The sequence below is a fragment of the Myotis myotis genome, unplaced genomic scaffold (genome assembly GCF_014108235.1).
Source record: "Myotis myotis isolate mMyoMyo1 unplaced genomic scaffold, mMyoMyo1.p scaffold_m19_p_32, whole genome shotgun sequence".
In the NCBI taxonomy this organism is placed as follows: domain Eukaryota; kingdom Metazoa; phylum Chordata; class Mammalia; order Chiroptera; family Vespertilionidae; genus Myotis; species Myotis myotis.
In genome coordinates, this window is record NW_023416338.1 from 1,386,122 (window position 1) to 1,413,813 (window position 27,692).

General features: G+C 51.4%; 1 protein-coding gene across 22 annotated transcripts in view; it reads right to left on the bottom strand.

Annotated features, from left to right (window-relative positions):
- BRD4 (bromodomain containing 4) overlaps positions 1-27,692 on the bottom strand; it is an 88,772-nt gene that overhangs the window by 6,854 nt on the left and 54,226 nt on the right. For 16 of the 22 annotated variants that reach the window (XR_004966660.1, XR_004966661.1, XR_004966662.1 and 13 more), the window contains exons 2-13: positions 26,069-26,387; positions 22,364-22,501; positions 20,976-21,111; positions 19,394-19,674; positions 18,395-18,757; positions 17,237-17,365; positions 12,025-12,234; positions 11,313-11,512; positions 10,732-11,027; positions 9,656-9,766; positions 606-658; positions 104-470 (exon numbers count right to left, since the gene is read on the bottom strand). Coding sequence is in view for 19 of the 22 variants with exons in the window: in XM_036302512.1 (XP_036158405.1) it covers positions 104-470; positions 606-658; positions 9,656-9,766; positions 10,732-11,027; positions 11,313-11,512; positions 12,025-12,234; positions 17,237-17,365; positions 18,395-18,757; positions 19,394-19,674; positions 20,976-21,111; positions 22,364-22,501; positions 26,069-26,353 (2,569 nt within the window). In the remaining 3 variants the exon portion in view is untranslated. Of the gene's footprint in view, positions 1-103; positions 471-605; positions 659-8,493; positions 9,382-9,655; positions 9,767-10,731; positions 11,028-11,312; positions 11,513-12,024; positions 12,235-17,236; positions 17,366-18,394; positions 18,758-19,393; positions 19,675-20,975; positions 21,112-21,700; positions 21,829-22,363; positions 22,502-24,495; positions 24,568-25,634; positions 26,388-27,692 lie in introns of those variants that run through there. The other 6 variants (XM_036302520.1, XM_036302521.1, XM_036302517.1 and 3 more) reach the window with 6 other exon arrangements.

Here is a 27,692-nt window from a genome sequence, read left to right on the forward strand (position 1 = left end):
CGGGATGGGTTCCGAAATTTGCCCCGAGTGCCCAGCGGCAGAATGGTGAGACCAGGGTGGGAAGGGGCCTCCCTGAACCTGGGCGGCTATGGCCACAGCTCACCTGGAGGAGAGACCACTGAGTGCTGGTTGAGATGAGGCGGAGTGCTGTGCTCGGGTGGCTGGGGGAGGTGAGGGGGCAGCTCGGGCTGCGGCAGGTGCAGGATGGGTTGGGTGAAGTGGCCGATGGGGTCGAAGACGCTGCCTGGGAGCTGGGGCTCCAAGACGGGCACCTGGGCGGCGATGAAGGGCGGGGGCGAGGACTTCATCGTGGGGGCAGTCTGCTGTGGCATGGAGGGTGGGGGTGGTGGGGGTGGCTGCTGCTGCTGCTGCGAAGGTGGGGGTGGCGGGGGCTGCTGGGGAGGTGGTGGGGGCTGCTGGGGCCCAGGGCCCGGGGCCTGCTGCAGCTGCTGGTGATGGTGGTGATGATGCTGCAGACAGACAGACAGACAGAGGCTGATGTCAGGCAGGCAGAAACCCCCGGGCCAGCCCCAGGGTCCTCCCGGGGCCCAGAGAGGCAGGTGACCACCACTTCCCTAAGGGAAGACACCTCTATGATCACGTACCTTCTTCTGCTCCCTCCCAGGGTGCCCCTTCTTTTTTGACTTCGGAGCCATCTCTGTGAAGGAAAAGAGAAGGTAGTGAGGTCTAGGGGAGAAGACCAGGCTGCCTTGGATGCAGAACCAGGAGAAAACAGGGTGAGTTCAGAAGGACCAGTGACGGTGAGACAGGGTGGCTGGATTGTCTGGTATGAGAGTCCGTTATGGGAAAAAGACAATGTGGAGTGTCACCTACCCATTTGCCTGCCACTTTTCTTAGCTGGGACCATGCCTGAAAGGCCTCCCTGCCCAACTCCTGACCCCTAACTCCATTGAAGAATAACACCCGGGAACTGGGGGTTGAGCTATGTAGACCTCTTGCCCAACATCTCCCCCTACTTTCTGGTGACAGGTCACTAAGGCAGTCTGAGTGTCTGCACCCTAACCCATTGTCTTGGAACAACTATGGTGTTTGAAATGATCATAACCATTTGACAGATGAGCAAAGTGAGGCTCAGAAGTCAAGGGACTTGCCCTGGAACACACAGCTGTAAAGGAGCCACACAGCTGCCTCCAACAACTGAGGTGCACTCCTTCCCATCCCCCCAGGAGGAGGCAAATAGGCTGAGTTAGGGTGAGAGATGTGGTGCAGGCTTGCGCCAAAGTCTGGCCACAGAGCCATGGGACAGGTGAGGAGAGGGCGGACACGTGGGAAGGCCACAGTGTGAGTACTTCAGGGGAGGGAGGGAGGGAAGGCAGGCCAGCCAGCGAACCTCCCAGGGACCACCAGGAGCAAACAGGGAGATGCTCAATGCCATGGCCAGCTTCTCCTTCCTGTCGGGAGAGTGGCCTCAGAAAAGCTGTTGGTACGCAGTGGACGTGCTGCAGGGAGAAGGCAGGATGTGCCCTGGTTCCTCAGAGGCCAACAGCTTGTTGCCGCCACTGTATGGACACATCTGTGAGGAGTGCGCTAAGAGCCAGCATGCTCCCCCCATCCACTCTAAGGAACTAGTCAGCTGAATGCCCCTTGCCAAACTCCACTGGTATGCAAACCCCATAGAGAGAGGGGGAGAGAGGCCAGGCCGGTGCTCATGGGCTGGGAAATGATGAAGTTGCTAACCACCAGGTGGTAAATTGGAACCCACAGCGCCTTTTGGACTCATGTCTCCTCTGCCTTGCATCCCCTGGCTCCCTGCCAGGATGCTGGCTCTTGCTGCTAAGGTCAGAAGACATAGGCTTTGTCCAAAGCAGGGCTAACTCTCCTCATAGCTGGTTTCACGAAGGGCCATGCTACAGTTCTGTGAGGTGCACAGCCTCAGGGTGTCATGTGCCACCCAAAGGGATAAGCCATCTGATGCCTTGCAAGAGTTCACCACTCCATGCGAGAGACAAGACAGTGACACAGACCTCAGCAGCTAGACACACATCCTCATACACATGGCAGCAATTGGGACACCTGGGACATGAGAATTGTAGGCCCAGCCCCAAACTGGGACACTAGGAATTCCAGGAGACAGGGCTCAGGAATATGGGTCACAACAGGACACCCGGGGAAAGGATACTATTGTGGGTGAGACATACAAAGGGACAGTTTAGGCGATTGTAGGATCAAGGCCATAGGTCCTGGCAGCTACATGGTAGCGGATGGGGGAAGCATTGTACTGAAGATGCTAGGGCCCAGAACTAAAGGGACCCTGCACGTGCTGGGGGAAAGCTCAGTGCTGAGTGGCCACCAAAGTGGAAGAGGCTTGGGTGTTCCTCCCAGACAGGATCCTCTCCCAGCATCAATTCCATGAACAGAAACTGCATGTCGAGGGAGGCTGGGGACAGTTGTTCATACACTGGGCATGCTTCTGGAGAGCCTGGTGTGTGTGTGTAATTGGGGGAAGAGGGCAGTGGGTAAATCCTGACCAGAAGACACTGTGTCATGGTAAGAGGGTTGGGTTGGCCTGTCATCTCGTGCACTTGGGGAAGCACTGTTTTTGCCACCGGACAAGAGGGATGGTGGCTCTGAGGGGGAGAGAGGCCCATATGAGAACTCGTGGGGGGTTCCAGGGAACAAGTCTTGGCTGCCTTGAAAAGGTCACTGGGAGGACTCCAGGGCTCCGTGGCAGTGCCGGGTAGGATAGCCTTAGAGTGGAAGAGAGGCTGGAGGCACAAAGCATACCCTCAGGACCAGAGGACTAACAGAACCGGCGGTGGGAACCAAGGGTGCGGGAACCTGTTTGGGCGAGTGCATCTGGCTCATGTGGCCCGAGCCTCATGTTGGAGTGACTGGTAGGAAGACAAAACAGAGGTGCACGGCTTCACGACACACCAGCCCCAAGACACCCCCACACAAAACTCTCTAGAAAGGGTTACATGAAGATGGCCTCAAGTACTGTGTGATCTTTATTCCATGAAAATCTTGAACTGAACACAATGTCATCTTTACATAGGATGGTAATTGTACAAAGAATTAAAACGTTTTTGTAAAATCTGATTAAAACACTGATTCCTCCTCCCACCCGCCCCACCCCCCCCAAATCAAGGGAAAGAGACAGGATGGAGGGTAAGGGCAGGGGAAAGGTAAGGAACCCTAAACTGAACTAAATAGAGCCTTGGCACCGGTGGACACCTGGGCTCCCACTCCTCAGCAAGTCCTCAGGACCCGAAGGCAGCTGGTGAGTTGAGGCCTGGCTGGCACCTCCCACTGCCTGAGCACAGGGTCTTCAGTAAGGAGTGGACTCTGCTCTGTGGCTGGGGCACTGGGCACAGGTGAGAGTTCGAGTTTAAAGATCATGTTCTCTGCCAGATGAAAACCCATGGGCGAGGACAGGATCCCTGAACAGAGAGGGTGCAAGGACCCTGTAATCAGCGACTACAGCCCATGTACAAGTGTGTGGGAAGGGTGGGGTGGCACACAGGCTGACACTGTGGGAATCCAGGATTCCATCTGTTCTAAGAATCTTCCCAGAAAGACAGTGCCAGCCACTTTCCAACTGTCCTTTGGAATCTCTGGGCATAAAGACCCCTGGCCTCAGCTAGGCCGAGCTGCACTGGAAACACATCAGGCACAGGCCCAAGGGCAACTCAAAATAGTCTGTTTGGCAAATAGTGCTTGACTGGAAGTTGACTGGCCAGAGGACCAGAGAGCAGCCTGGAACTCCCAGCATCACAGCAAGACCCTAGAGGCTGGGTGTGGGGGTGGGAGGCTAGAGCAGAACCCAAGGCCAAGGCCAATCTGAGGCAGCTACAGCTGCTTGGGCCTGCGGATAGTGCACTGCACCCCCTCAAGCCTGCTCCAGTTCCAGAAGGCTGGCTCCAAGATGCCAGCAGATGGCAAGGTCTTGAAGTATGCACGAACTATATTAAAAAAAAAAAAAAAAAAAATCAAAAATCTCCTTTAAGGCTGATGCTGTTCCTTAGGGAACTTTTCACATCAGGCAGTTTTCTGCTAAGATGCTGGATTCATGACCAAAAAAGGGCCAATATTTATTTTTAGAGCAAAGAAGCCCATTCAGTGCCTCTCAGAGGGCTTATATGATACGGCCACCCTGGCCTGCCAAACTCCCAGCAAATGCCATTATTTCAGGGGCCTAAAAAATAGGAGGGTGCTCGCACTGGCCATGTCCCTCAGAGATGTGTAGGGAGCTGGCTCTACGGGGTTTGATGCCCTTACCACTGACCAGTGCCCTGGATTTTGAGAACCCTTTCTCACCTACTAGCCCAGACCCTGACACCACGGGGGCAGAGATGATGGGCTCCAGGGGCCAGGTCACAGCCGCCTCCCCAAATGCCCTCACCAGTGGCCAGCCCCACTGCAGCCTGCTCCTATTCACCTGGGAAGGACAAAATGCAGCCTAGGAGGTCCTTTCCCTATGCAACTTTAGGAGAAGAGGCTAAAGAAATTGGAAAAAATGCCCAATAGGTAACCACGGGAACAACAAAAATGGAAGGACTCCAGGGGCTGTAAGTCAGCTGTGGCTGGTGATAGCCTTCGGCTGATGGAGCTGCATGGGCCACTAAAAAGAAGGCGTGCTGAGGGACAGCCCCCATTCCTCACTTGGGAAAGCTCTAGATGTTAGTGTGTTCTTTCTTCCATAGGGTGAATGAGATCTCCTCTGGGCTACATGTCACTGTCAGGTCCAGGAGGGAAGTGGTTAGGATCCAGAGTCCCAGAAAGAGACAGAGGGATGAAGAGAGAGAAAACATACTTGTGATGGGACCTTGCACATGGAGCAGCACCACACGCATGCGTGTGCAGCGAGATTGTCATCACTCTGGGAGATGCCACCCACCCAGAGGAACCCAGACGACCAAGGAGGCTGGGCGGGACAGCCGGGCAGTCTGTACACAGGAGGCCCGGGCGGCCAGCCAGGCAAGGCAGCCTTCCCGGAGGCGGGACTAGGCGTGTGCTGCTCTGATGGACATGACTAATGCACCCTGGGGACAGGCCCAGGGCTCTGAGGAATTCCATAACTTGATGGAGTCCTGTCCCTTTCACAGAAGAAAATGGACTTAAGCTAGAGCTTGCTGGGAAGGAATCTGGAACTGAAGACCGTTTTATTAAGAGTCCGTGTCCAATGATTAGGCAGGACCTACATAGAGGGAGAGAGAAACCAGTGTGAGAGAAATGGTGTGGAATGTACCGTTCCAAGTCACAAGAACAGAAGAACTGCAGACCGAGCCAGCCTCCTGTGCCCTGCTCGCTGACAGGACACCAGAGAACGGCGCCGGAGACTAGAAGCCCTGCCCCAGCCTGGCCAGCTGAGAGCAGGGACAGACCCACTTTCCCATTACAAGGGTCATGGACGTCTCCAAAACCACCCACGCCCGTTTATGCTAAAACTGCTTCCAGGATTGGGTCCCATGTACACCTGAGTGAACGATAGCATCTACTTTACCAGTCTTTTAACGTGAGAGGCCTCTGCCTATCCCACTTGCCTGATCTACTAACCTGGTATTCTATGCCATCAGGCCCCACTAACTCTGAGCCTATTCCCCTGGGCTGCTTTGCTGTCCATCTCAGGAAGGTGATCTGGCCCCACCTCAGGACTTGGATAGAGGGAAGAAAAGACGCGGGCTCTCGGGTGTAGCATCTACAACTAACATCTCATTTCTGTATTCCTACAAACCCCAAGAAACAAAAAATAAACTATAAAAAGAGAAATCAGTTACAGACACTGTTAAGGGGGGGCAGGGTGTAGAATAAAATAAAAACAGGCCAAGGAGGAAAATCGTCCTTTCTTTTTCTGGGGCATGGAATTTAGCTCCCTTGACCAGGCAGAAGCATAGGGTCATTCCCACCCACAAAGCAGAGTAGATGTCTCTGCCAGAGTCCCGGATGCACGGACACTGACTGCATTCCCATGGCCTCCCAGTGCACGCATGGGAAAAACCCGCCCACTGGCTCAGCCTCTCACTCAGGGCACATTCCACAAGGCTGGCCCCACCCCAGAATCCCGCCAGCTGCATGTGGGTGTGTGAGGGGTCACCTGGCAGTGTGGGCAGACTGGCTACAGCCCAGTCCTCCAGGTCTCTGCCTACTCCCCCATCCCCACCAGGGACCTCTCCACTTCCCTGAGAGCAAGCAGCACACCCTTGGAGCGGGCAACAGCAGATCCCAAGAATGGACTGGGACCAAGTCCCTCAGAGACTCCGTGTGTCGGAAGCTGAGGCTGGTTGTCTGGGAAGAATGCCCCATGGCCTCTGCCTGCACTTTCCAGCTCAAATCTTTCCAAAACATAAAGCATTCCTTTCCCCCTGGAGCTATTAAAAAACACCCACATGCTTCAATCCTGGGAAAAGGAAACGAGGCGACTAAAATAGCTGGAGTGTGCTCCAGCTGCAACTAGAAGACCAGGCCAAGCCCAAAAGAAATACCCCACAACTCTGAACCCAGGTCCCAGCCCTGGTAGCTGATGCCAAGGGTTGCTCCTAAGAGGGACCCAAGTTGTGTGTCTACCCCCACCTAAAAAGAACCAGACATCAGCAATATGATGGAGGGAAACAGGATGAAGAATACTAGAACATCCCTGGCCCCATGAGCGTGGTAGACAGGATCCTAGCACTGGTGACAGGGAAGCCACAGCTCTGCTATAGCCACCTGGGACAGCAGTGGAAAGGGGGAACCGGGGCACCCTTAGCCTGCCCAGATAAGGTCTACAGATGCCTTAGGGGCAGTGGGATGCTAGCACTTGTACTCACTCTGTCCTCCCAATACCGAACTCCCAAGCAGATCCAGATGTTAAGCTAGAATTGTTTTTAACGAAAGACCATAACCTAAGTAGAGCTGGGCTCAGATGTGGTGGAAGAGCTAAAGGCACTGTGTGCTGCTGAGCGGAAGGACATGTGGCAGCATGGGACTGGGCTGGGACAGCTATGCCTGCCCTCCTCCCCCTATTCTGTGACACACCGCCTCCTTGAACTGCAACATGACCCCAAGGACCAGTCCCATGCCCTGATCTGTCCTCAGCATCCTTTTCTGTGAACAGCAGCCAGAGGAGGGGTCCCCGAGTTAGTGCCTCTGCTCAGTTTCTTTTGGTGACTCATGTCTCAGGGCTGTATCAGCAGAACTGACTCTTATTAATACAAGTGACAAAATATAGGCCTTTTCAGGAATTTCAGCTCCAATATAAATGGAAACAAAAGGAGGGAAAAACAATTTAAGCTCCCAAAGGCCAAGTGAAATACCTCTAATATGCTTGCCCCGGCAGAACCACCTGTAACTGGTTGCAGAAACCGGGGCTGTCCAGCTCCATGGACCCATCATGAGCAACTGCTGGAAGAGCTGCCTGGGAAGTGAGTACAATTTCCTGTGAGGGATGGGTGGCAATGGTTGTATTCAGTGGTATAGGGTCACAGGCTCCCACCTTGGGACCTGGAGCATCTGAGCCACAGGAACACAAACCCACAGGATGGGTCCTTTCTGAGAGCAGAAGCCCCTACTGGCCCACAACAGAGCTCTCCAGTACAAACTTATGAGAAAAGAAAGCCAGGACCATGAAGGCAAAATGAAGACTCACAAACCCAAGGTGGGGAGGGTGCATGGGAAGAGGGCTAAGCGGGAGTCAGGCTAGTGAACCGGAGCCCGGGTGCCTGCAGGCTGGCAGCTCGGAGACTGTAAATCTCATCCTCCTTCCCGCCAAGACAGCTGTTCCCAGGATCCTCAGATTACTTGTTGCACAATCTTTCCACTTTCTTTAAAGGAGGGAAAAATGTGAAGAAAAAAAAAAGAAAGAAAGAAAGAAAAACATGTTGGCAATAGGAGAGAGCTATTGGAAATGCCGTCATGGTTGCCCCACAAAGATGGCAGCAGGACACTCGGGAGCCTTGGAGCGGTCCTGCTAAGCTTGGGGGGCAGGGGCAAAGGCCAGTCATAGCCCCCTAAGGTGCCACATCAGCCAAAGCAGTTCACACTCAGCCAAGATGTGCTGGTTTAATGACCAGGCCCCAAGCCAATTTCAGCCTTTAGTGTTTTCTTTTGACAACTTGAATCCTTAGGAGAAAGGATGAGAAACCCCTAAAAGGAGCAGCCTGCTAGGAACCCCATAGTGAAGGCAAACCCTAGGTGTGACTGGCACCCAAAGTGAGAAGTCAGCTGCTACCAGGAATGCTAATTGGGCCCAGGAATACAGCAATTCACCCTGCAGAGGGCAGCGGCCTGGCCAGGCAGCCCTTCCTGGGCAGGCATGGGCTCTGGGCGCCCCCTGCTGGGGTAAATGGATAAAAATGGAATGGGGGGGGGAGTGATGGTTAGAAAAAAAAAAAGGATGGTGACAAAGTTGTCTAAACAAACTGTACACATTAGCCTCTGCATACAATAATACCTCAATAAATACAGAACATGGCCTAATGAATTCCATCTCATTTGGGCCCAATGAACATGAGGTAATTCAGCATTTGGAGCCTCAGGAAAGCCCTCAGCACCCTCTTAATTTCCCCGCAGGTGAGTCCGCACTCACTTGGAAAGTCTGGTGCCCTTACTGTAATAGGGAAGAAGGACAGTGACAAGGCCCAGAGGCCCCTGGTCCCTAGCTTCCCCTGACAGAAACAGGCTGAGCCCATGTGAGGAACCTGTGCATGCAACGCCTCAGAGCAGCATCACTCTTCCCAGGTTCTGTAAATGATCCTCAAACCTCCTTGGTAAAATAAGGTCACATTATTTATAGGAACTGATTAAGTGGAGCTTATGGTTTATTTCCAGTTAGAATAAAATACCAGACAGGACAGGTCCACCAAAGAAAATGCTTTGTTGTCCAAACACACGTTCCCCACTGTGGACATGCACACTGCGGCTTGCCTGGTGGGACATGCTGAGGCCCCCAGGACCAGCTCTCAGGTAGTCTGTAGATTGTCTGCTCAGCAGTAGCCACCCCATGGGAACAGCTGGCTCCATCTCACAGCACAGGGTGGTTGCCAGGCTTCTTCCTTAGCCTCTCTGGGTAAGTCTGAGCTTCTGCTCCCCTGAGTATCATCAGGAAAGCACAGGGCTGGTAGAAGGCCTCTCCCCCCACCATTGTGCAGCTCCCAGCATCCCCACCGGCCCCACCTCCCACACTGAAACTGTTGCTCAGGTTGGGCACATGTGCAGGCCCGCGGAGCATAAAGAGAAGGACTGTGAGAGGCACAGGACTCCCATGTCCAAGTGTGTGCAGTTAGAAGCCACCAACATGGCAGTGAGCACACTCTAAGGAGGATGGCAGTGCCCCGAGTCTGGGGACAGCAGGGCTGACAGTAGACTGCTCCACACCTGCTGAATGAAGCACATTACCTGGGATGGCCGCACTGCATGTGACTGTGATGCAGGAAGACTGTGGAGCTGCGTAGGGTCACACTAGGATCAATGCCAACACCTGGGCCCCCAGCACCCAATATCCTCACCAGCTTTCCCCCACCCCAGTTCTGCAGTGTCAATACCTTCAGCCACTTGTGTCCTCCTAGCCCAGTCCATGAGGGAGAAAACAGGGTGCCAGGCTACTCGCCACCCCAGTTAGAGTTAAAACAGTGACCAGGTAATTCTTATGACCACCACATAGGACAAATGGTGCTGAACACAGGCAGGAGTGGGACAAGATGCTGAGTAGGACCCTAACCTGTTTCGGAGTCTTCACTGTCAGAGGAGCTGGACTCGCTGGTGCTCTCAGACTCAGAGGACGAGAAGCCCTTCATCTTGGAGGAGCCAGCAATCACATCCACTTTCTCGGCTGCAGTAAAACAATATGAACTGCGTCAGGCAAGGCCCAACCCTGGGGCTGCTCTTAACCCAAATGTACTCCACTGCTTGGGAGGAAGGGCCAGGGGGCAGTCCGTGCCCCACAAGCCAGAAGGCTGCCCCTGACAGCATCCCAGCCCCCAACCAGCCCCCTGTTCCCCAGTGATAAGATGCTAGCCTACTGCCTGCTGGCCAAAAACTCAGTTTATACCAGAATTTCAAGAAGCTTGCCCCGCCCCTGACCAATCTCTCAGAATCGCCTTTGCAGCGTTCATCGGGATTAAGAAACAGGGAGGAGGAAACTCCCTATGAGGAGGACTGTCAGGCTAAGGCTCCCTCAGTAACTTTCTTGGCTGTGAGTGAAGAGGCCCAAGGATCCCTGGAGTCAGCCTGGGCTGGGATGAAGGCTGCATACAATGCCCTGCTATGGATCCTAAGTCCTACTGATCTTAAGACAAAAGCTGAGCCAAGACAAGACACTTGTAACAGGAAAGGGCTGCCTGGAAGACTCATAGAGAGGGGGCCATGCTGAGCTCGAGAAGAATGGCAGGCAGGCACAAAGCTGCCCTAAAGACTCTCCCAGCCTCAACCCTCAGAGGCACCAAAAGGGTGGGGTGAGGGGATGCTATGTGCGTGGCTTTGGGGGGAAAGACTTCAGAGGTTGAAGATGAAAACAGCTGCTGCTCAGAGCAAGGCTTAGAATACCAAGGTGCAGGTGGGCCCCAGGTGACCATCAACCAGAGAGGTCAAGAAAGGCACTGACAGCCCAGCACTGAATGTCATGTTCCAATTCTCCAGAGGTGTCTATGTCAAGGAAAAAGCCAAGTCTGGAAGAGAGTCACCTGAGGTGCCCACAGGGGCCTCCCTGATGGAAGGGCAGGAAAAAGCAGCTTGGCCAACCTTCTTCTGCCTGGGACCTCCCTCCAATCCCCAAGCCCCAGGGGAACCCAAGGGCACCTTGAGGTTTCCGTTTCTTCCGCAAACAGGAGGTGACGTAGCGCTCCAGTTCCCGCAGGGTGGATGGCTTTAGGGTCTCGAAGTCGATCTCAATCTCGTCGGGGTTGGAGTTCTTGAGTGAGGGCTCCCTAGACTGGATGATGTGTACCACTCGGCCCAGCTTCTCACCAGGGAGCTTGTTGATGTCCAGGCTGAGCTGGCGCTTCTCCTCATATGACATGGGCTTGCACTTGTCCTCCTCCTCTGACTCGTATGCTGGAGGAGGCTTGTTCTTCACGGGCACCGGCTCCTTCTTGCTATGAAGGGACAATGCAGACACAATGGGTACCCTGGGAAGCTGGGGACCTGTTCCACTCCTTCATTGGAATGGGTCCTTTCTATTCCCCCACCCTGCTGGTCTTCACTGTTAACAGGGGAGCTGCTGTGGTGTCCTTGCCGTCTGCACCATTCCACCTGTCATCCCCCCTCTCCCCCCCAAACCTGGAGAACGCTAAAGCCTTGTCCCTGGGAGAAGAGCAGAGGTGATCAGCCTCTGACTGGGGCAGGCTAGGTCCCCATGGGGGCGTTAGGGTGGTACAGACCTTGTGTTACTGTTGCTACTGTTGTTTTTCTTGGTCTTTTTGGGAGGAAGTTCCTTGGCTTTGCTTTTCTTATTCTCCTCCATTTCCTCTTTCTTTTTGTGCTTTTCTTTTTTCTTTTCCTTCTTGTCTTTCTCCTTTTTCTTTGGTTTGTTCTGCTGGGGCTGCGAGAGGGCTGCAAGCTGCTCGTGCACGGCTTTGAGCTACGGAATATACAGGCAAGACACATGCCAATCACACTGGGGCTGGTACATAGCTGCCTGACCTGCCACTCCATCAGATTTCTAAAGTGTCCATGCCCACCCAGGCCCTGGACTCCAAAGGTGCCCAGAACAACCACCTAAAATGATAAGCTGTTAAAGCCCTTTGGCCATTCTGGGCCTAGGAGACTGGGCAGGAGTGCAGACACACTGGGCACTAAAGGCCCGATGGCCAGCTTGCAGAACAACCATGCAGCCCCTGGCTTGGCCTCCTTCTACACACCTGAAGGATCCAGAAGCCTCCCTTCTGCCCAAAGAGCAGCCATATCTCCCCATCTCCATGTGTGACATACATATGCATACGTTCAATATGCCCGTGATCTAGCACAATGGCACCACTGGGAATTCTGCTCTTGCCAGGACTCAGAGCCATGATCATCTCGTGGAGACCTCTGGGGAGAATGCTTGATCCATGGATTCCGGGGGGACCAGGGATGGAAGTAGTCATGCCTCACCTGCTCCTGAAGCTCGGCCAGCCGCTGGGCTCGCTCCTCCTCAGAGTCATCAGTTGAGCTGTCGCTGTCCGAGGAACTATCGCTGCTGCTGTCACTGGATGAGGGTGGGGCCACAACCTTGGTGGGGGGTGGCACCACAGGGGACGACACAGCCACCATAGGCTCCTCAGGCTCGTCTGGCATCTTGGCAAAGCGCATCTCGAATACATCCTGAGGGGTAGGGAGGTGGGGATGGGGGAAAGCCATGCCCGTCAGGGCTGCTGGGTCCCCACCAGGCTGTGGCCCAGTGTCACTATAGCTTCACTGGCTACTGGGGTCAACTCAACAGGAAGTGAGCGGGAAGGTCAGAGAGCTAGACCGATGGTAACCCTTTCCCTGCCACTACGGCAACATGCTGGCTAGGGCTCCCTGACACCAATTCCAACACTCCTCTCTCAAATCTCATGTTGAGGAGAAAGGTGCTCCTGACACAGCCTGGACACAGTCTAGGTAAGGACCAGGGACATAGGTTGCAGGAAGCAGCCAACCACTGAGGACCCTTGATAAATGGTGGGCTGAGACCAGGACCCACAGAAAGAGTGCTTTAAGGTTCTTGTCAGATTGGCGCTCAGTCAGCACATCCCAAGGGAGCCTTCTGAATACTGGAACTGGACACCAGAACACAACAGTGACCAGCGCAGGAGGCTCTGTCTACCTCCAGTTCACATTCCTGCAGGGAGGGTGTGGGGCCCACAATTTTAGAGAGTGTACCAGGCAGAGAAAACAGCATGAGCAAAGGCCCAGCGGTGAAAGTGTACCCAGTAGAGCCCTCCGCCAGTGAAGAGGTCAAGTCCTGCTGCAGCAGGCATACGGCTGGATGTGCCTCCTCCCTCATCAGATCACCTCTGGGGCACATAACTGAGCAGGCCCATGCCAATGGCTAAGGTGTCTCCAGAGCATGCCAGGCTAGTTAAGAAAGTTACAAGAAAGTGGATGTGAGGTGCTGAGGATAAGCTCCAGGAGGGTGCCAGCTCTGTGAGGTGTAAGCACCTGAGCAGAAGTCATGGGACTACTGAACTTGAGATCACACCCCAGGAGACTCTGAAACCTTCCAATTCTTAAGATCCAGGAATCTGATGGGACTATGAGGTCATGGAGCTCAGGGGGGCAGCAGCCCTGCCTGAGCACCTGGCGATCCAGCATCTGCTGCCTCACTAATTAACTGGCAGGTCCCATCCTACCTTGAGGACTTCATTATCACAAATCCAGTGATAACCCAGGACAGAGGGCAGAAGTGGAAGGAAAAAGCTGGCTTCCCAGCAGGAAATTGGGATCTGCTTTAAGCCTGGCATAAATCAGTCAACATGGTATCTCATAGGATGGAAGGGGCCTTCCCTAAGTGTGAACTGATGCCCCAGAGAGCAGTGTGGCCCAGGAGGGCCATGGGATTGAGCTCCAAAACTGTTGTTTCAAACTGGAGCACACTTGACAGAGCCAGCTCTAGAAGCCCTCATGTCTCTGAAAACACAGCTCGTTTCCCCTCCCCCTGGGCAGCAGGGCAGGCAGGCATCCCACACAACTGTGGTGCTGTCACCTCCCCTCCAGACCTCTCAGTGTGGCCTCCCCTGAGGCAGCTCCTTTTCCAGGAAGGCCTGGACTATCCTGAAGCAGGTCTAAGGGATATGGAAAAAACAGGAGTAAACAGAAACCACCACCCAGGCTGCCAGGGAAAGGCGGCTTCACACCAGAGCAGAGACCCCGGTGGCATGAGAAAGATCCTCTCCGCCCAGGTCCCTGAGTGATTTACACAAGCATCTGGAAGATTTAGGCCTCCTTCCAAGAAGCAGGGGGCAGGTGAGAGAAGTGTGTCCGACAAGGTGTCCGGGCATCAGGATTCCATGAAAGGGGGAGAGCAGCACGCAGGGCCCAGCACCCAGTGCTACTAGGTGGGCCAAATGGGAGATACTTCATGCCACCTGTCTGTTGGCCCAGACTCCCCTGCCAGCTGCCAGGCAGCATTACTCTTGCCATAAGGATGTCCCTGTTTCTTCCGCACAGGTTTTGGCTGCTGTGGAAATGGGGGGCGGGGAGAGAGACAGCACTTGTCCTGGTGTGTCTCAAGGTAGACCCAGCTTCCCCGCCCAGCATGCCATCATCTGTACCCTACCCCATGAATCTGGACCACAATGTGATTCTTTGCACCAGCAAACCACACTAGTTTCAGAACAAGTACCTCCTCTCGCTAGAATGTTGACCAGGATCACTTAACCGGGCTGCATCAGATTCATGGGGGAAGTATACTGCCCACCACCCCTGCCCCTTTTAATGAAACAGAGATGTTTAGATGCTGGGAAGTCGCAGTGCCCAAAGACCTCCAAGTGAATTGACTCAAAGCCAGGCAGCTGGAGACCCTCGGAGGGAAGTGTAGTCCAGCTCCATCTCAGCCAAGTCTGGATAGTGCTGTGGGGTTTGGCCAAATCCAAGGCACAGAGGGCACAAAAAGAGAAATGGAATACAGGCAGTGGGAGATCCACTAGGGATGTAGCCATGAGTGAAAGATACTCAGACACACACACACACCCCTCAAAAGCTTCCTGTCTCTGGGATCTAATACAGAATACCAACACGTTTCAGTTCAATTTTTTTCTGTACTATACGCACAATTGCATTCTACTTTAACTTGCACTTTTTCTTGAAATAAACATATAGCCCACATGGGTACTAAACGTCCTAAATCACGTATTTCACAACAGAGAAGAGAGGGTAGTACTACCAATAGCTCTGGTCCTAAGTCACCCTCGGGCTCCTGAGGAAACCTCAAGCCCAGAGATTTGTGACAATAGCTGCCAAGCCCAGAATTTAGAGGCTGGAAGAGGAAAACAAAGAAGATCCTTTTCCATATCACTCTTCCCAGGTAAATCCCAGTCCTTGGGCACAGCCTAACTAAGAGACAACAGGTCTCAAGACCTCTTACAAAGGCAAACAAGGGTTGGGGCTTTGTTCCTCTCTCCTCTCCCTTCCTGCTGGGAAATCCAATGATCTAAACCATGTTGATCCAGGAGAGCTTTGAGAAAAAGAAGTAAAACAAAGCCCGCAATGCCATACAGACAGCAACTGCCTTTCAGAGAGCTTGACACTTTAACTCTGACATTCAGAGACCCCACCCTCCTCCTGGTATGTTACTTTCAATAATAAGGTGACCCATACCTTGCAGCAGGCAAAGCAGGCTGGGGGTGGAGGTGGTCCTGCGCTGGCCTACCCACCTGTGTACTGCCCAGTCCAGCCCAGCCTGGTACTTAGAATCAATGTTTAGAAAAAGGCTGTTGTGTGACAAGCCTATCAGTGGCCTTGCTATGGGTAAAACCTGCTCTGAGCCCTAGCTGGTTTGGCTCAGTGGACAGAGCGTCAGCCTGCGGACTAAAGGGTCCCAGGTTCAATTCCAGTCAAGGGCACATGCTCGGGTTGTGGGCTCGATCCCCACACGGTGTGGGGCCTGCAGGAGGCAGCCGATCGATGATTCTCTCTCATCACTGATGTTTCTATCTATCTCTCCCTCTCCCTTCCTCTCTGAAATCAATAAAAATATATATTAGAAAGAAAAAAAAAAGAAGAAAAAACACAAACCAGGCCCTGAAAGCATGCTTATACCACTCCCAGAAGAAAAAAGAAAGAAAAAAAAGCAAAATAAACAAGAAAACACCAACCTTAAAACAGGCACAAAAGTTAGGAAGACAATCTTCGGTGCTGGCAGAAAACTTGTTAGGGTTTTTCTGGTTGCATGACGGCAAATAGTGTGTGGAATCAATCTGGGGAAAAGCTGCCCCAGCTCTCCGAGGAGAGTTACGTGTTTGTCAAGGTGCAATACTGCGAGCTCCACTGCCACCTGGTGGCCAAATGTGAGAATTGCAGGAAAATGATAAAGCCTGAACTACCTTCAAGGATGGGAAATGGTAAAGAGAGTGAACCAGCAGGAATGCGAAGAAAGCCAACAGGACCAAATAAAGAGAGCCCCCTGCCTCCCCAAAACTAAGACAAAATAAAACCAGACAGGTCCATACTAATAACAAGGTTTTTTCCTACCCCAAGTGTTCTGGACACATTCTTTGAACCCAAGGCAGCCCCTGACTAGGACAGGGGCCAAGTGGAAGAACTGAGGAGACTGTGCCTTGGCTCCAGTAAAACAACATGTGGAGCTAACATATCTGGGAGGCAGGTGGGCAGTAGGGCTCAGGTGACCTTTAACTGGAATAGACCCACAAGATGCAAAAGTAGTTCCAAGTCCTGACTTCTGCCCTGAAAGTATTTCGTAAGTGCTTGGAAAAGCCAAGTGTGAGGAAGTCCCATCCAGCCACCAGATGAGGTTTGGACGTGGGATGTGAGATGGACTTGAGCTCCAGCCAGAGCACTTGCACCTTGTGTTGGCATGTGGCCTAGCCCATGACCTGCTGTATCTGTCCCTAAAAGCAGAAGCAACTTGGAGCCTTACATGTGTAATTTTAAAGATTAAAAAATAAATAAATAAATAAGACAGATAACAGTACTAAATATTGACTTTATTCTTCACAATTTAACCTCTGATCTAACCAAAGATTGTTGATACTTGTGTATGTTTCCCTTTAAAAAACACCACACAAAGAACGCGATGCACACATTTATGCTATAATCTGCTCCTCCATTCCCCGCACAGCTACAGTGTGCACAGCCAGGATCCACTTGAGGGACCATGAATCCCATTAGGGCATTGTGAACACATGGAACATCTGAAAGCAGAGGCTCTGCAGTTGGAAGGCAAGCCATGGCTTCAGGACTATAGTAAAGAAATGCCCAAGGTCACGTAGTTACTTTAGCTCACAATTGTGACAAAGTGTCTACCTGGCAAGAGTGTCGTCGCCGTCGCCCCTGCCCCCTCCCGATGACCTGAGACAGGTCTGTTTTGGAGAAGAGATTGGGCCATGAACAGCACACACAGTCTTACAACCAAGGACAACCAAATGCAAGGGAGATGGGGGCTTTCAGTGGGATACCCCAAATAAAACCTAAAATGCCCAAGGCCCAAACCCCAACCAACACCCCTGCTTTAATTATAATGAAACGATCTCAACATGAAATGTAGGTGTTATCCGGAGTCCACTATTCCAAAGCAATGTGGCATATGCCAAAAGTGAGTGACAGAGATAAAGTCTGCCAAGGCCCACAGAGGCCTGGACTGCCCAGGAGCTTCCCAGAGCCTCACCTGGAGCTTTCGGGCCATGGCTACAACTTCGTGGTCAGGAGGGTTGTACTTGTAGCAATTGGAGAACATCAACCGGACATCTGCACCAAATTCCTGAGCATCACGGTACTCACGGGCCTCCAGTTTAGACTGGAAAGACAAGACAGATTGTGTCTGCCCCTGCTGGTGGAAGGTGGCAACAGGGAGGGCTGCTAGCAGGAGCAAGTGGGGATTTAACCCAGATCATGGAAAGAGGCCATCACCCTAGTTCCCAGCGCCAGGTGGAAAAGGAGACACTCAACAGCAATTCTCAGGGCTGGAAATCCACCCATGTGGTCACTTTGCCTGGCTAAGGGAGAAGTGGACATAGAATCCACAGAGGCAGAGCTTAAGCCAGAACTGAAAAGGTAGGGCTGGGCCCTGTTATGACCAGGTGTATAAAACTTGTTTTGGTGACACAGGACAAAACATTGGTCAAAAGGAACATAGTTGTCCCCGCTGTGCCCACCCCATGTTTGGGAAGGCTTACTCCACTCTCAGAAGAAGGAAAATGCAAAAAAGCTTACAATAAAACCAGAAGGCTTCAGAATATGACAGTGATGAAATGCCAGTGCTTGTCATGTGCCTGCTACCGAGAGAAGACAGCAAGGCCCTCCCCATGACACAGCCTGACAAAGTCACCAGCCCCCACACTCTCTAGAGCATCTACTGTATGCAAGGTGCCAGTGGGCACTGGGCCCCAAGGCCCAAGAGGGCTCTTTCCTAAGACTAGGAAGCAGCACTGCTGTCTGACCAAAACTGCCTCATTGTCTAGGACAGTGATGGCGAACCTATGACACGCGTGTCAGAGGTGAAACGCAAACTCATTTTTTTGGTTGATTCTTCTTTGTTAAATGGCATTTAAATATATAAAATAAATATCAAAAATATAAGTCTTTGTGTTACTATGGTTGCAAATATCAAAAAATTTCTAGATGTGACACGGAACCAGAGTTAAGTTAGGGTTTTTCAAAATGCTGACATGCGAGCTCAAAAGGTTCGCCATCACTGGTCTAGGAGCATGTCCCTACAGTTCCCAGAAGGGGGAGCTTCACTCCTTTGGGCTGGTGAGGCGGCTAGAGAGCTGCTGGGGCACAGTTCTGGGGTCTTCCCTGGCCTCATGGACACCTGCTGGCCCACCTTGATTGTGCTCATGTCCATGGGATGCTTGATGATGTCACAGTAGTCATGAAGGCCCAGCGCCTCCACGTCCACGGGCTTGTAGAAAGGCCAAGCATAGGCGGCATGCTTCTTGGCGAACATCTCCTTGAGGATGCCGCTACAGCACTTGAGCTGCTCCGAGATCTTGCTGCTCTTGTCCAGTGCTGGGTGCTGCTGTGAGTCGGGCACATCCTTCTTTGGGGGTTTCACAGGCCGGCTGCTCTCCCGCCGGGGGCCCAGCTTGGTGGTCTTGGGCTCTGGGGGCAGCAAAGGTGGCTCATGAATGGAATCGATGGTAGTGGGGGTGGTGGTGTCTGCTTTCCTCTTAACACCCTTCTTTGTCTGCAGAAAGCACAGAAGAGATAAGCACAGTCAAAGGTGTGGTTGGCATTTCGAGCCCTCAGTGTCACTCCTGGGACCAGGTCCTTTCTATGGTCCCAACCCGCCCAAGGAATAGGAGAGCGTGTCCCACCACTCTGCTCTGCAGCTGGAACAGGCCCTGCTAGGGGCAGAATGCATGCCGCTGAGCACTATATTTGCTCATCAAAGGCCAACAAAACAATCCTGACGCAGCTTCCTACTCATTATTGGGGGATTCCCAGATCCGAGCCTGCCACTAAGCCACCTTGGAAGGCACGTTTCAGAAACTATTTAGCTAGCCTCTGTCAACATGCATGGTCTAAATCAGAAATGGGAGGGATCAACAACCTCAGGAGACAGTGCCTCCATTATGGGATCTTTGGGTCAGTAGCTTCTGGACTATGCTGAGTTAATCCTCTCCCCAAACCCCCAACACTCACAAGTGCCCGTGGGAGCTAGGACACGCTCTTCATGAAGCACTGGCAAGGATGGGTAGCTATCTCCTGCAAGGCTCACTGCTACAAATCAAGGAGTAGGGGTGGGAGGGCGCTAGCTGAGGTGGTAGGAGCCCACCAGTGGTCGGGCTGGGCCACACACAAGCACCTAAGGGACACTCACCTTCACAGGCTGTGGGGTGGCCGCAATGATGGGTGGATGGCTCTGCACAGGTTGGGGAGTTGGTGGGGGTGGGGGTTGAGGGGGCACAGGCGGGGGAGTCTGCAGTGGCTGGGGCGGTACCACTGTGACAGGGGTCTGGACAATGAGGTCTGGGGTGATGGTGGAGAAGGAGTGAGGTGTGGCCTGCACAGGTGGAGGGTTTTGCTGAGAGGTCTGTGTCTGCGGAGGAGTCGATGCTTGCGTTGTGTTTGGTACCGTAGAGACGCCAGGTTTTGCCGGCCCTACCAACCATAAAAGGGACAGGTGGTTAGATGCTGTACCCGACACATGCAAGCGGACCACTGGGGACATTGCTACATATGGTGAGCACAGATCTTCATAGACGTGGCACACAGTGTCACCACAGCTACTTGCCTAAGAGAAAACATCTCAAACACCCCAGACCTCAGCTAAGTCTGTCCAACTGCTGGGGCGGGGTGGGGAGAAAGGGTTTCAGTAGTGGTGGGTGCATTGCATTCACACTTCCTGGGGGTCTTGGGCTGCAAGTATCCTCTTGGGCACAAAGACCCTTCATAAGCAGGGAGGGCTGGGCTGAAGGAGGAAACACATTGAGAGTCAGCACCAGGACTGCGGATGAAGAGCAGAAAAATGTTTCTTGGCAATTTTGGGCAGTGCTGTCCTCATTCCCAGAAGCACTGCCTCTGAGCAAGTGTTCTTGGTAGGGGGCGGGCATCAGAAGCCATGGCCAAGGCTTCTGGAAACTGGCAAGCTCCCACTTCCCTGAGCGACAGGGAGACTGGCCAGCTGCTGCCTCTCTGCAGCCATGCGGGTGAGTCCAGACATACAAAGCCCTATGTCTGCCCCCACATGCAGGCAGGTTCTGTGGTTAAGCAGTGACTTGAGACCAGCTCTCCTTGGCTACCCCTCAGCATTCCAGGGCAACTAACTCCCATTGCTCACATGAAGTCACCACTTCTCCTGAGTGCGGGGGGAAGCCAGGTGAAAGCTGGCTCCTGTGAGAAGCAAATAGCTCACAGCATGGCCACCTTGCAAACATCACCATTTTGCAGCAAGGAACCATGAACGGCAAGATGCAGAAGGCGAAAATAGGCACTGAGATAGGCAAGGCAGACTAAAAGTTTGGGCGCCAAAAAACAGGCAGGGCTCCAACACAAGCACATTAAGATAATTCAGATAACAAACCCCCAAGACTCTAAGATTGGGTTTTAGTTAAAAATGCCTTTGGTCAGATTAATTTCTTTTCTCTAAAATGAAAAAGCAGAGACTATCTATGGTGCTGGCAGGGTAAAGAATTCACATAATTTAAAAATATTTTAGAGAAGTTACACTTTCTTCTTAAACTGAAGTCCATCAAAAAAGGCAGGGCTCAGTTATTTCTACTTTGGGGGAGGGTTACACAATCGTGGAACCCGCTGGGCAGGTCCACCACCGAACCTCGTCCAACTGTATCCAACCAGCAGCCATCTTCCTACCACTGCTAGTCTTCTACTGGAGTAGAGAGGGGCAAACAATGGGGGAGAAATGAAGCCATTTCCTCGTTATTTCAGTGTGAGGGCCCTACCTGCTTCTTTCCTCCCACGTCCTCTTCCTTTTGCTGGAACTATCATGATCTCTGTTTCTTCTGTGGGCAGTTCGTTGATTTTTTGCAAGAAGAGCTTCTCCAGAGCTTCTGCCATTAAGACTATGTCATCTCCAGGCTGGAAGGGACATGCAGGGTGAGGGTCAGAATCCCCCCCGCCCCAACTTCTAAGCAGAGCAAGAATTCTCCACACTGTGCGACCACCTCTGCCCCAAATGTGAAGCATCATATTCAGGTTCCCCAAGATGAACCCCAAAGGCCCACAACACAGATAATACCACTAGGCATCACAGTCTCATGTACCTGCACGTCTGCTGGGCCAGCACCTCCCTCTTTAGCCTTTTAAGCACTGGCCCATCTGAGTAACCATCCTTATGCCTTAAACATCTAACAATCTATCAATCAGACAAAGGGGCTCTTCTTTTAATACAATTCAACTTCACTAGATATACTTGATTTACACATGATTTCCTGCTACAGATACGTTAGCAGGGCTCCAACCATGTTCCCCAGTGTATTCCAAGGCTCACTGGGGCTCCGGGCAATGACCATCTCATATTGCCTTACGGATCCCCAATCTCCCCTAGTCTGTAATATGCTGTTCCCCCTCAGCTCTAAACTGAGAACCTCATCTGGGCACATTTTGCTTAAATCTAATAGTGAGAGCTGAGACTTTTAAAAAATGTGGTAAACTTCAAGAAACTCACCTACCCATCTCTTCTGGGCAATTTTACCCACTACACCAGCAGAGGTCAAAAGGTGATTTCTGTATAGTGTCTCCCTCCAGGGTCGTTCTATTTGAAAGGGTTGGTTTTAATCACATGTGTGGTCTGAACTGTAAATAATAAATGATCTGGCTTCATGGCATAGCCGAGTCTAAAGGTTTGGCTACTGGGTTAAGAAGTGATCTTCGGGTCTACACATAAGACTGGGGGATACTTGCTTCTATTGCTACAAGTTGACAATAGTCATGTTCACAGTTCTAGATGAGGCAGGCCCCATTGCCCCTTCTCTCACATCAAGGTTTCTGTTTGAGCATACATTTTGTAGACTTCTTGACAATTTACATCATCCAAATGGACTTTTTAACAAGCCTCACTGTTCTTCTCACACCTTCTCTACTACATACTCAAGAACCCAAATCCCAAGGGCATAAGCAGCACATGCTTCAAGCTAACAAGGACGGCTCAGAAAACAGAGAGCACCCCTCTCCCCACACAGTCACAGGCAAGACCATGGGTTCCATTACCCCTGCTTCTAAGTGTCCTCTGTCAGACTCCAGTCTACTCCAACACCCCTGCCTATGGGCTTCAGACATATCCGCCTCTTCCTCCCCGCAGGGCAGCTGGACACCAGCCCCAACATCTCACCTTGTTGTAGATGTAACAATTTGTAAACATAGTGTTGAAGTCCTGGATACATTCCTGAGCATTCCAGTAATAGTTGTTTTCCAAGCGCTTCTTTATTGTTCCCATATCCATAGGTGTTTTAATGATCTTATAGTAATCCTGGAGAGCAGAGAGAGCAAAAGGCCAGTGTCACCTCTGCAGTCACACAGCACTCATAGCTGGGCCTGCAGATCTCACAGGTCACTCCACAGATGCACAGCCCGAAGCTCTTCCATGACGTCAGTGAACAATTTCAAGGAGACCCCAAGATAAAGTAAACCAGGGAAGGATTCCCAAATGCTAGGTGTAATTTGGAGGAAAAACGTTCAAGTTTGCCACTGCCCTGTCTGGGAACAGGATGTCTTTACTGAGATCTATTTTTTTCTTTTGTATGTTAAAGTGACCTTCCATTCTAAATAAAGAATGGGGAGAACATACAGCCTTTAAAAAAGCAGTTCTTATCTAGTAAAACCACTTGTGGCAGGTCTACTTTCTCTCCACAATGTGAAATTTTATGTGTCCATAAAATGCAAACTCCAACGGAACCAGCAGTGGAGCTCACCCCTAACAATTGGATCCCTTACTTCTTGTCACACTGAACAATCATGGAGCAGTCAAATTCATTGGCCTTTCACTTCTTTCACTTGTACACAGTCTACCACTAAGGACCCATTAGTATCTGGTACAAGTAAGCACTAAACAGGTTACCTGCCAAATGAGGAATCTGCATCAGCCTTCACAGACCCTCCTCAAACCCTTGGATCTTATTCTACAAGTGCCAAACAGAAGGAGCCAGATGGCAGGCATAGATGTCCACAAGCCCTTTGGATCAAACACTACTATCGCCACAGCTTTCTTCTAAGTTTAGAATACTAAAACCAAATGTTTATTTTTAAAAACAACCATAGGGGAATTTGGGGACAGAACAGGCAGCACCTAGGTTTCCAGGTGGAAGGAACAGAGAGCCAGGCAGGGGACCTGCATGCAGCCACCTAGCCCCACCAAGAACCCCATAATTAGGCTTGAATGGGGTATCAAAACCAAGTCCAAGTGGAAGCCTATGGCAGGGGAAGGCCTATCTGTTAGCATGTGCCAACGTCCTACCTGGGAACAGTGGTGGGCAGTACTGAAAAGGCAAGCTGGGGGTGTGAGGTTTTGAGTTGCTTTGACACCCAGAAAAGGAACAAAAATCACTAGCTCACACAGATCCCAGCTCTAGGCATCTTGGCCAAGAGGCCTCAAAGGGGAGACTGAACCAGACTTTCTACATTATACTGTGCTCTGATCACCTCTCCCAAGAGAATCAAGTCCAGATATATCTGTTCCAATGGAAATCCAGATTTTATTTATGGTCAGAGGTCTCTTAGAGGGTGTCAGGTGCTTGAAGTGACCAGTGTGTCAAGTGACTCAAGGGCAAACAGGACAGTGGTTGAGGATAGAGGACAAGGGAGGAGATGGGATGAAGACAAAAGGGGGGTGGTAGGGAGAAGGGACTGACAAGAACGCAGTGGGTTTACTGGCATGACAATCCAACCATACATGTGTACTGAATTTGAAAGAGGCAGGCATTCCAATGAAACGTCCAACAAGAACCAGAGACCAAAATGGAGGTAAAGATCTGGAAGGCATCAGAAAACAGGAAAAAAAGGAAAGGAAACCTTTTTTGGGTGAGCCTATTAACATTATATCCTAAAGTGGGAGGTGGAGGGGTGGGGGGTTGAGTCCCCTAAAAAACTGGGCTTTAGCATGACATTGCTCCCAGTCTACCAGCACCCACCACCACCACCACCACCCTCCCCACCTGGGTCTACTTCTCACTATTCCTACCTCTCTAAAGATACTAGATCAGTGCCACTGTCCATCCGCCTCTCTTTCCTTTATCAGAACTGCTGAGGGTGATCCTTGACCTAATAGACAACCCGCCCCTGTGGCTGTCCCATTGGGCGGGATGCTGCTGCCTAAAAATCCAGGGTCCCCCAGTGCCCTTTCTCCTGTCTGCCTCACCCTCTCGGCCCTCTGCATCACCCTATACAAACCAACCCCTTCTTTGTTCTGACCCTGCCGCGTTTCCCTTCAAAGCCAAATTTCTTTGAATGATGGCTTCGTGTCCTCACCTTCTCATTCACACCGTCGAGAATCTGGTTTCTACTTCTGCGTCACATCTTCCTAAGGTCACCAATGCCTTCCTAAAGGCCAACAGGAGGGTCAGGTCGGAATCCTCATTTCTGGCCCCCCTGTAGCCTCCAACGTGGAGACATGGGGGACTGCTCTGTTGGTAGGTCTCCTGGCTCCCCTCTGCAAGCTCCCACCTCCTCCCTGGTTTCCACCCCAGGGCTTCTTCTCACCCATTTTTTTGTATTTACTCTAGGAAGATCACCCTCATTTGTGGACCCTGCACAACCAGCTCAACCAGAGACCAGAGTAGCAAGCTCTCCCAAGAGCTTCCCTCTAATGACAGGTCAGCTGCCTCTACCCCTTGTTATAGTCAATGACAAGTGTGGCCTCTGAAGTCCAAATCTGGCGAGGACCCTCTTTTGCCTCCACCCTTTCCTGAGCAGGTTCATGACTCGGGACTGCAGTGCTCTCTCCTGACTCTCTCTTCTCAAGTGCACATGACATGTATTCAGCGAACAGATAGCACTGGACAGTTGTCACAGATATAGTGGCCTTTAAGCCAGGAGAATCATGCCAGTGTGTTCATCCTACTTGAAACTGGATGCCTGGCTAAGGCGGAGGGTCCTACAGCTATATAGCTAGCTCTAGCACTCATAAACCGCTGCCTGGGTTATCTAATTCCAATTCCTGGTCCAGGGGTTGGAGGTGTAGGGATGGGACTTGGCAAACAGCAGAGGGCAACTTAAAGACATTCAGTCCTTGATGCTTTGAAGAAAAAAACAATTAAAAGCATTTGAAGAAAATATTAAAGCATTTATTCCATTTGTTCCTTGAGGTTCAGTTAGGGTTACAAGTCAAGTTTCCAGAATCATTTGCTAGGAATGTGGACAAACAAAAACCTCTCTAAAGAGAGAAGAGGCAGAGAGTACAAAAAAACAAAACAAAAAAAAACACTAAGAGCTAGTGCAGTATAGCCACGGAGGGGCAGGTAGGCATGAGGGCATGCAGAAAGGCAGCTGGGACAAAGATGCACCCATATCCGGCCTTTAGCCAGGCCACTTCCATGAACTTGCTCTCTGGGAAATAATCAGCTACCTTTCCTGCCCTATGCTCTGAGTGATAGTGATGGCGCCAGTACCAGAAGAGGATTGCTCCTGCAGCAAGCCAGCCTTCTCTTGCATGGTTTGACCAACCGCATCTACTTCTGGGAAGGTTAGGAGCACCTGAGAAGAGAGGGGACAGAAGTGCTCCCACTTCAGCTACCCATGGAATCAAAGGAAAACTGCAAGTATTCCTTTACCTTTGTTTCAATTGCTCTCTACACAATACATCCTGGGATCCTAATCTGCTTAAGCCAATAAGCACGTTCTCTAATCTTCCTCATCGCCACTCATCAGGATTGCTGAAACCACTCATTCTAGGGCCGGAGGGTGCTGGAGTTCAGAGCTGGGTCTCATGCTTTCACAACAACTCAAGCATATCTCTACCCTGCCCTAAAGTCTATCCTCCCCAGGAGCAGCGTAAAAAGAGCCCTGGAAGATGCTACTCTGGGTTCCTGCCCAAGCTACTCACAGGGAGGTTTAGCTTGACGGCGTCCACAGGCTGCTGGAAAGGCCACGCAAATTGGTGTTTCCATAGTGTCTTGAGCACCACTTTGAGCAGATATTGCAGTTGGTTGGTCTGCCTCTTGGGCTTGTTGGGGTTGGAGGTCTCCGGGGGCGGGGGGTTGGTGCTGGCTGCGTTGGCTTGCTGGGGTTGGGCTTGGGCCTGCGTTGTAGACATTTGGGTAGTTTCTAGTCCATCCCCCATTACGGGCAGATTTCTTAATCTCGTCCCAGGGCCGCTCTCCGAAGACATGCTACTGATCCCATCACATTCTTCACCGGGCACTCTAAAAGGGAAAAGAAAAGCCACCATCAGTGGAGAGGCACCACCATGATGACATTGTCTCCACACCACCACCACGACCAAGGAGTAAGCTCCTCTCCCAGAGACTGGTTGGATGAGATAGGTCAAGGAGCCACTCCATGCACTGACTAAAAGGGCTCCAGGGCCTGCTCTTCTCAAAGACTTGTCACCCAAAAGGCAAGAGAACAGGTAACAATGGAGAGAAACAGGGCATGGAGGTAAGCCAAACAGGAGGTGGCAGGGGCTGTAGCTCTATGGAGCTCATGCAGGAGGGACAATGAGCAACAAATCAGGTTTTTAGGAAAAACAAACAAACAAAAACAAAAAATACAGACAAACCAGGTTTTATAACATCTGAGAGCTTTTAGGGGACACTGCCCATGTATGAGAAAGAGTGATTTGCAAGCCCCAAATATGTCATTTACATTAAAATTCTTGTTTGTATTTATGGCTCATGAATCATGGGACCAAGTCAGTAATTCCATTTGATGAGCAGAGGCCAGGCAGGGAGGAGTAGAAAGGCTGGTCTGCCCTTCTTGGATGGCCACTGTCCACTACTGAGTGCTCCAGGCAAAGCCTTATGCTTAACTACTAAGAACATCTTCTGGCAACTTAAATAATATGTGGTTGTTAATTAAAGAAATCCCACAAGGAACTGCTGATAACACAATAATGAATCCATACTTGACTTACCATTTTATTAACTTGCTTTTTAAAGCTTATTTATCCCCACCCCGACCCAGCGCCTGTCTGAGCCCCTTGTCCTGTGGATTCCTTTAGCTTGAACGACCCCTGCTTCGGGCCACACCAAATTCTGCCAAAACCATCCTTACAAGGGTGATTTGTGTACCTGTTGAAGTTATTCTAAAGGGACAACTGCAGGTCAGGGGTACATGTTTTTGTTTTAAAAACTGATTTCACAGAGGAAGGGAAAGGGAGAGAGATAGAAATATCAATGATGAGAGAGAACCACTGATAGACTGCCTCCTGCATACTCCCCACTGGGGATCGAGCCTGCAACCCGGGCATGTGCCCTTGATGGGAATCAAACCCGGGACCCTTCAGTCCACAGGCTGATGCTCTATGCCAGTGATGGCGAACCTATGAACTCATTTTTTTTGGTTGATTTTTCTTTGTTAAATGGTATTTAAATATATAAAATAAATATAAAAAATATAAGTCTTTGTTTTACTATGGTTGCAAATATCAAAAAATTTCTAGATGTGACACGGCACCAGAGTTAAGTTAGGGTTTTTCAAAATGTTGACACACTGAGGTTCGCCATCGC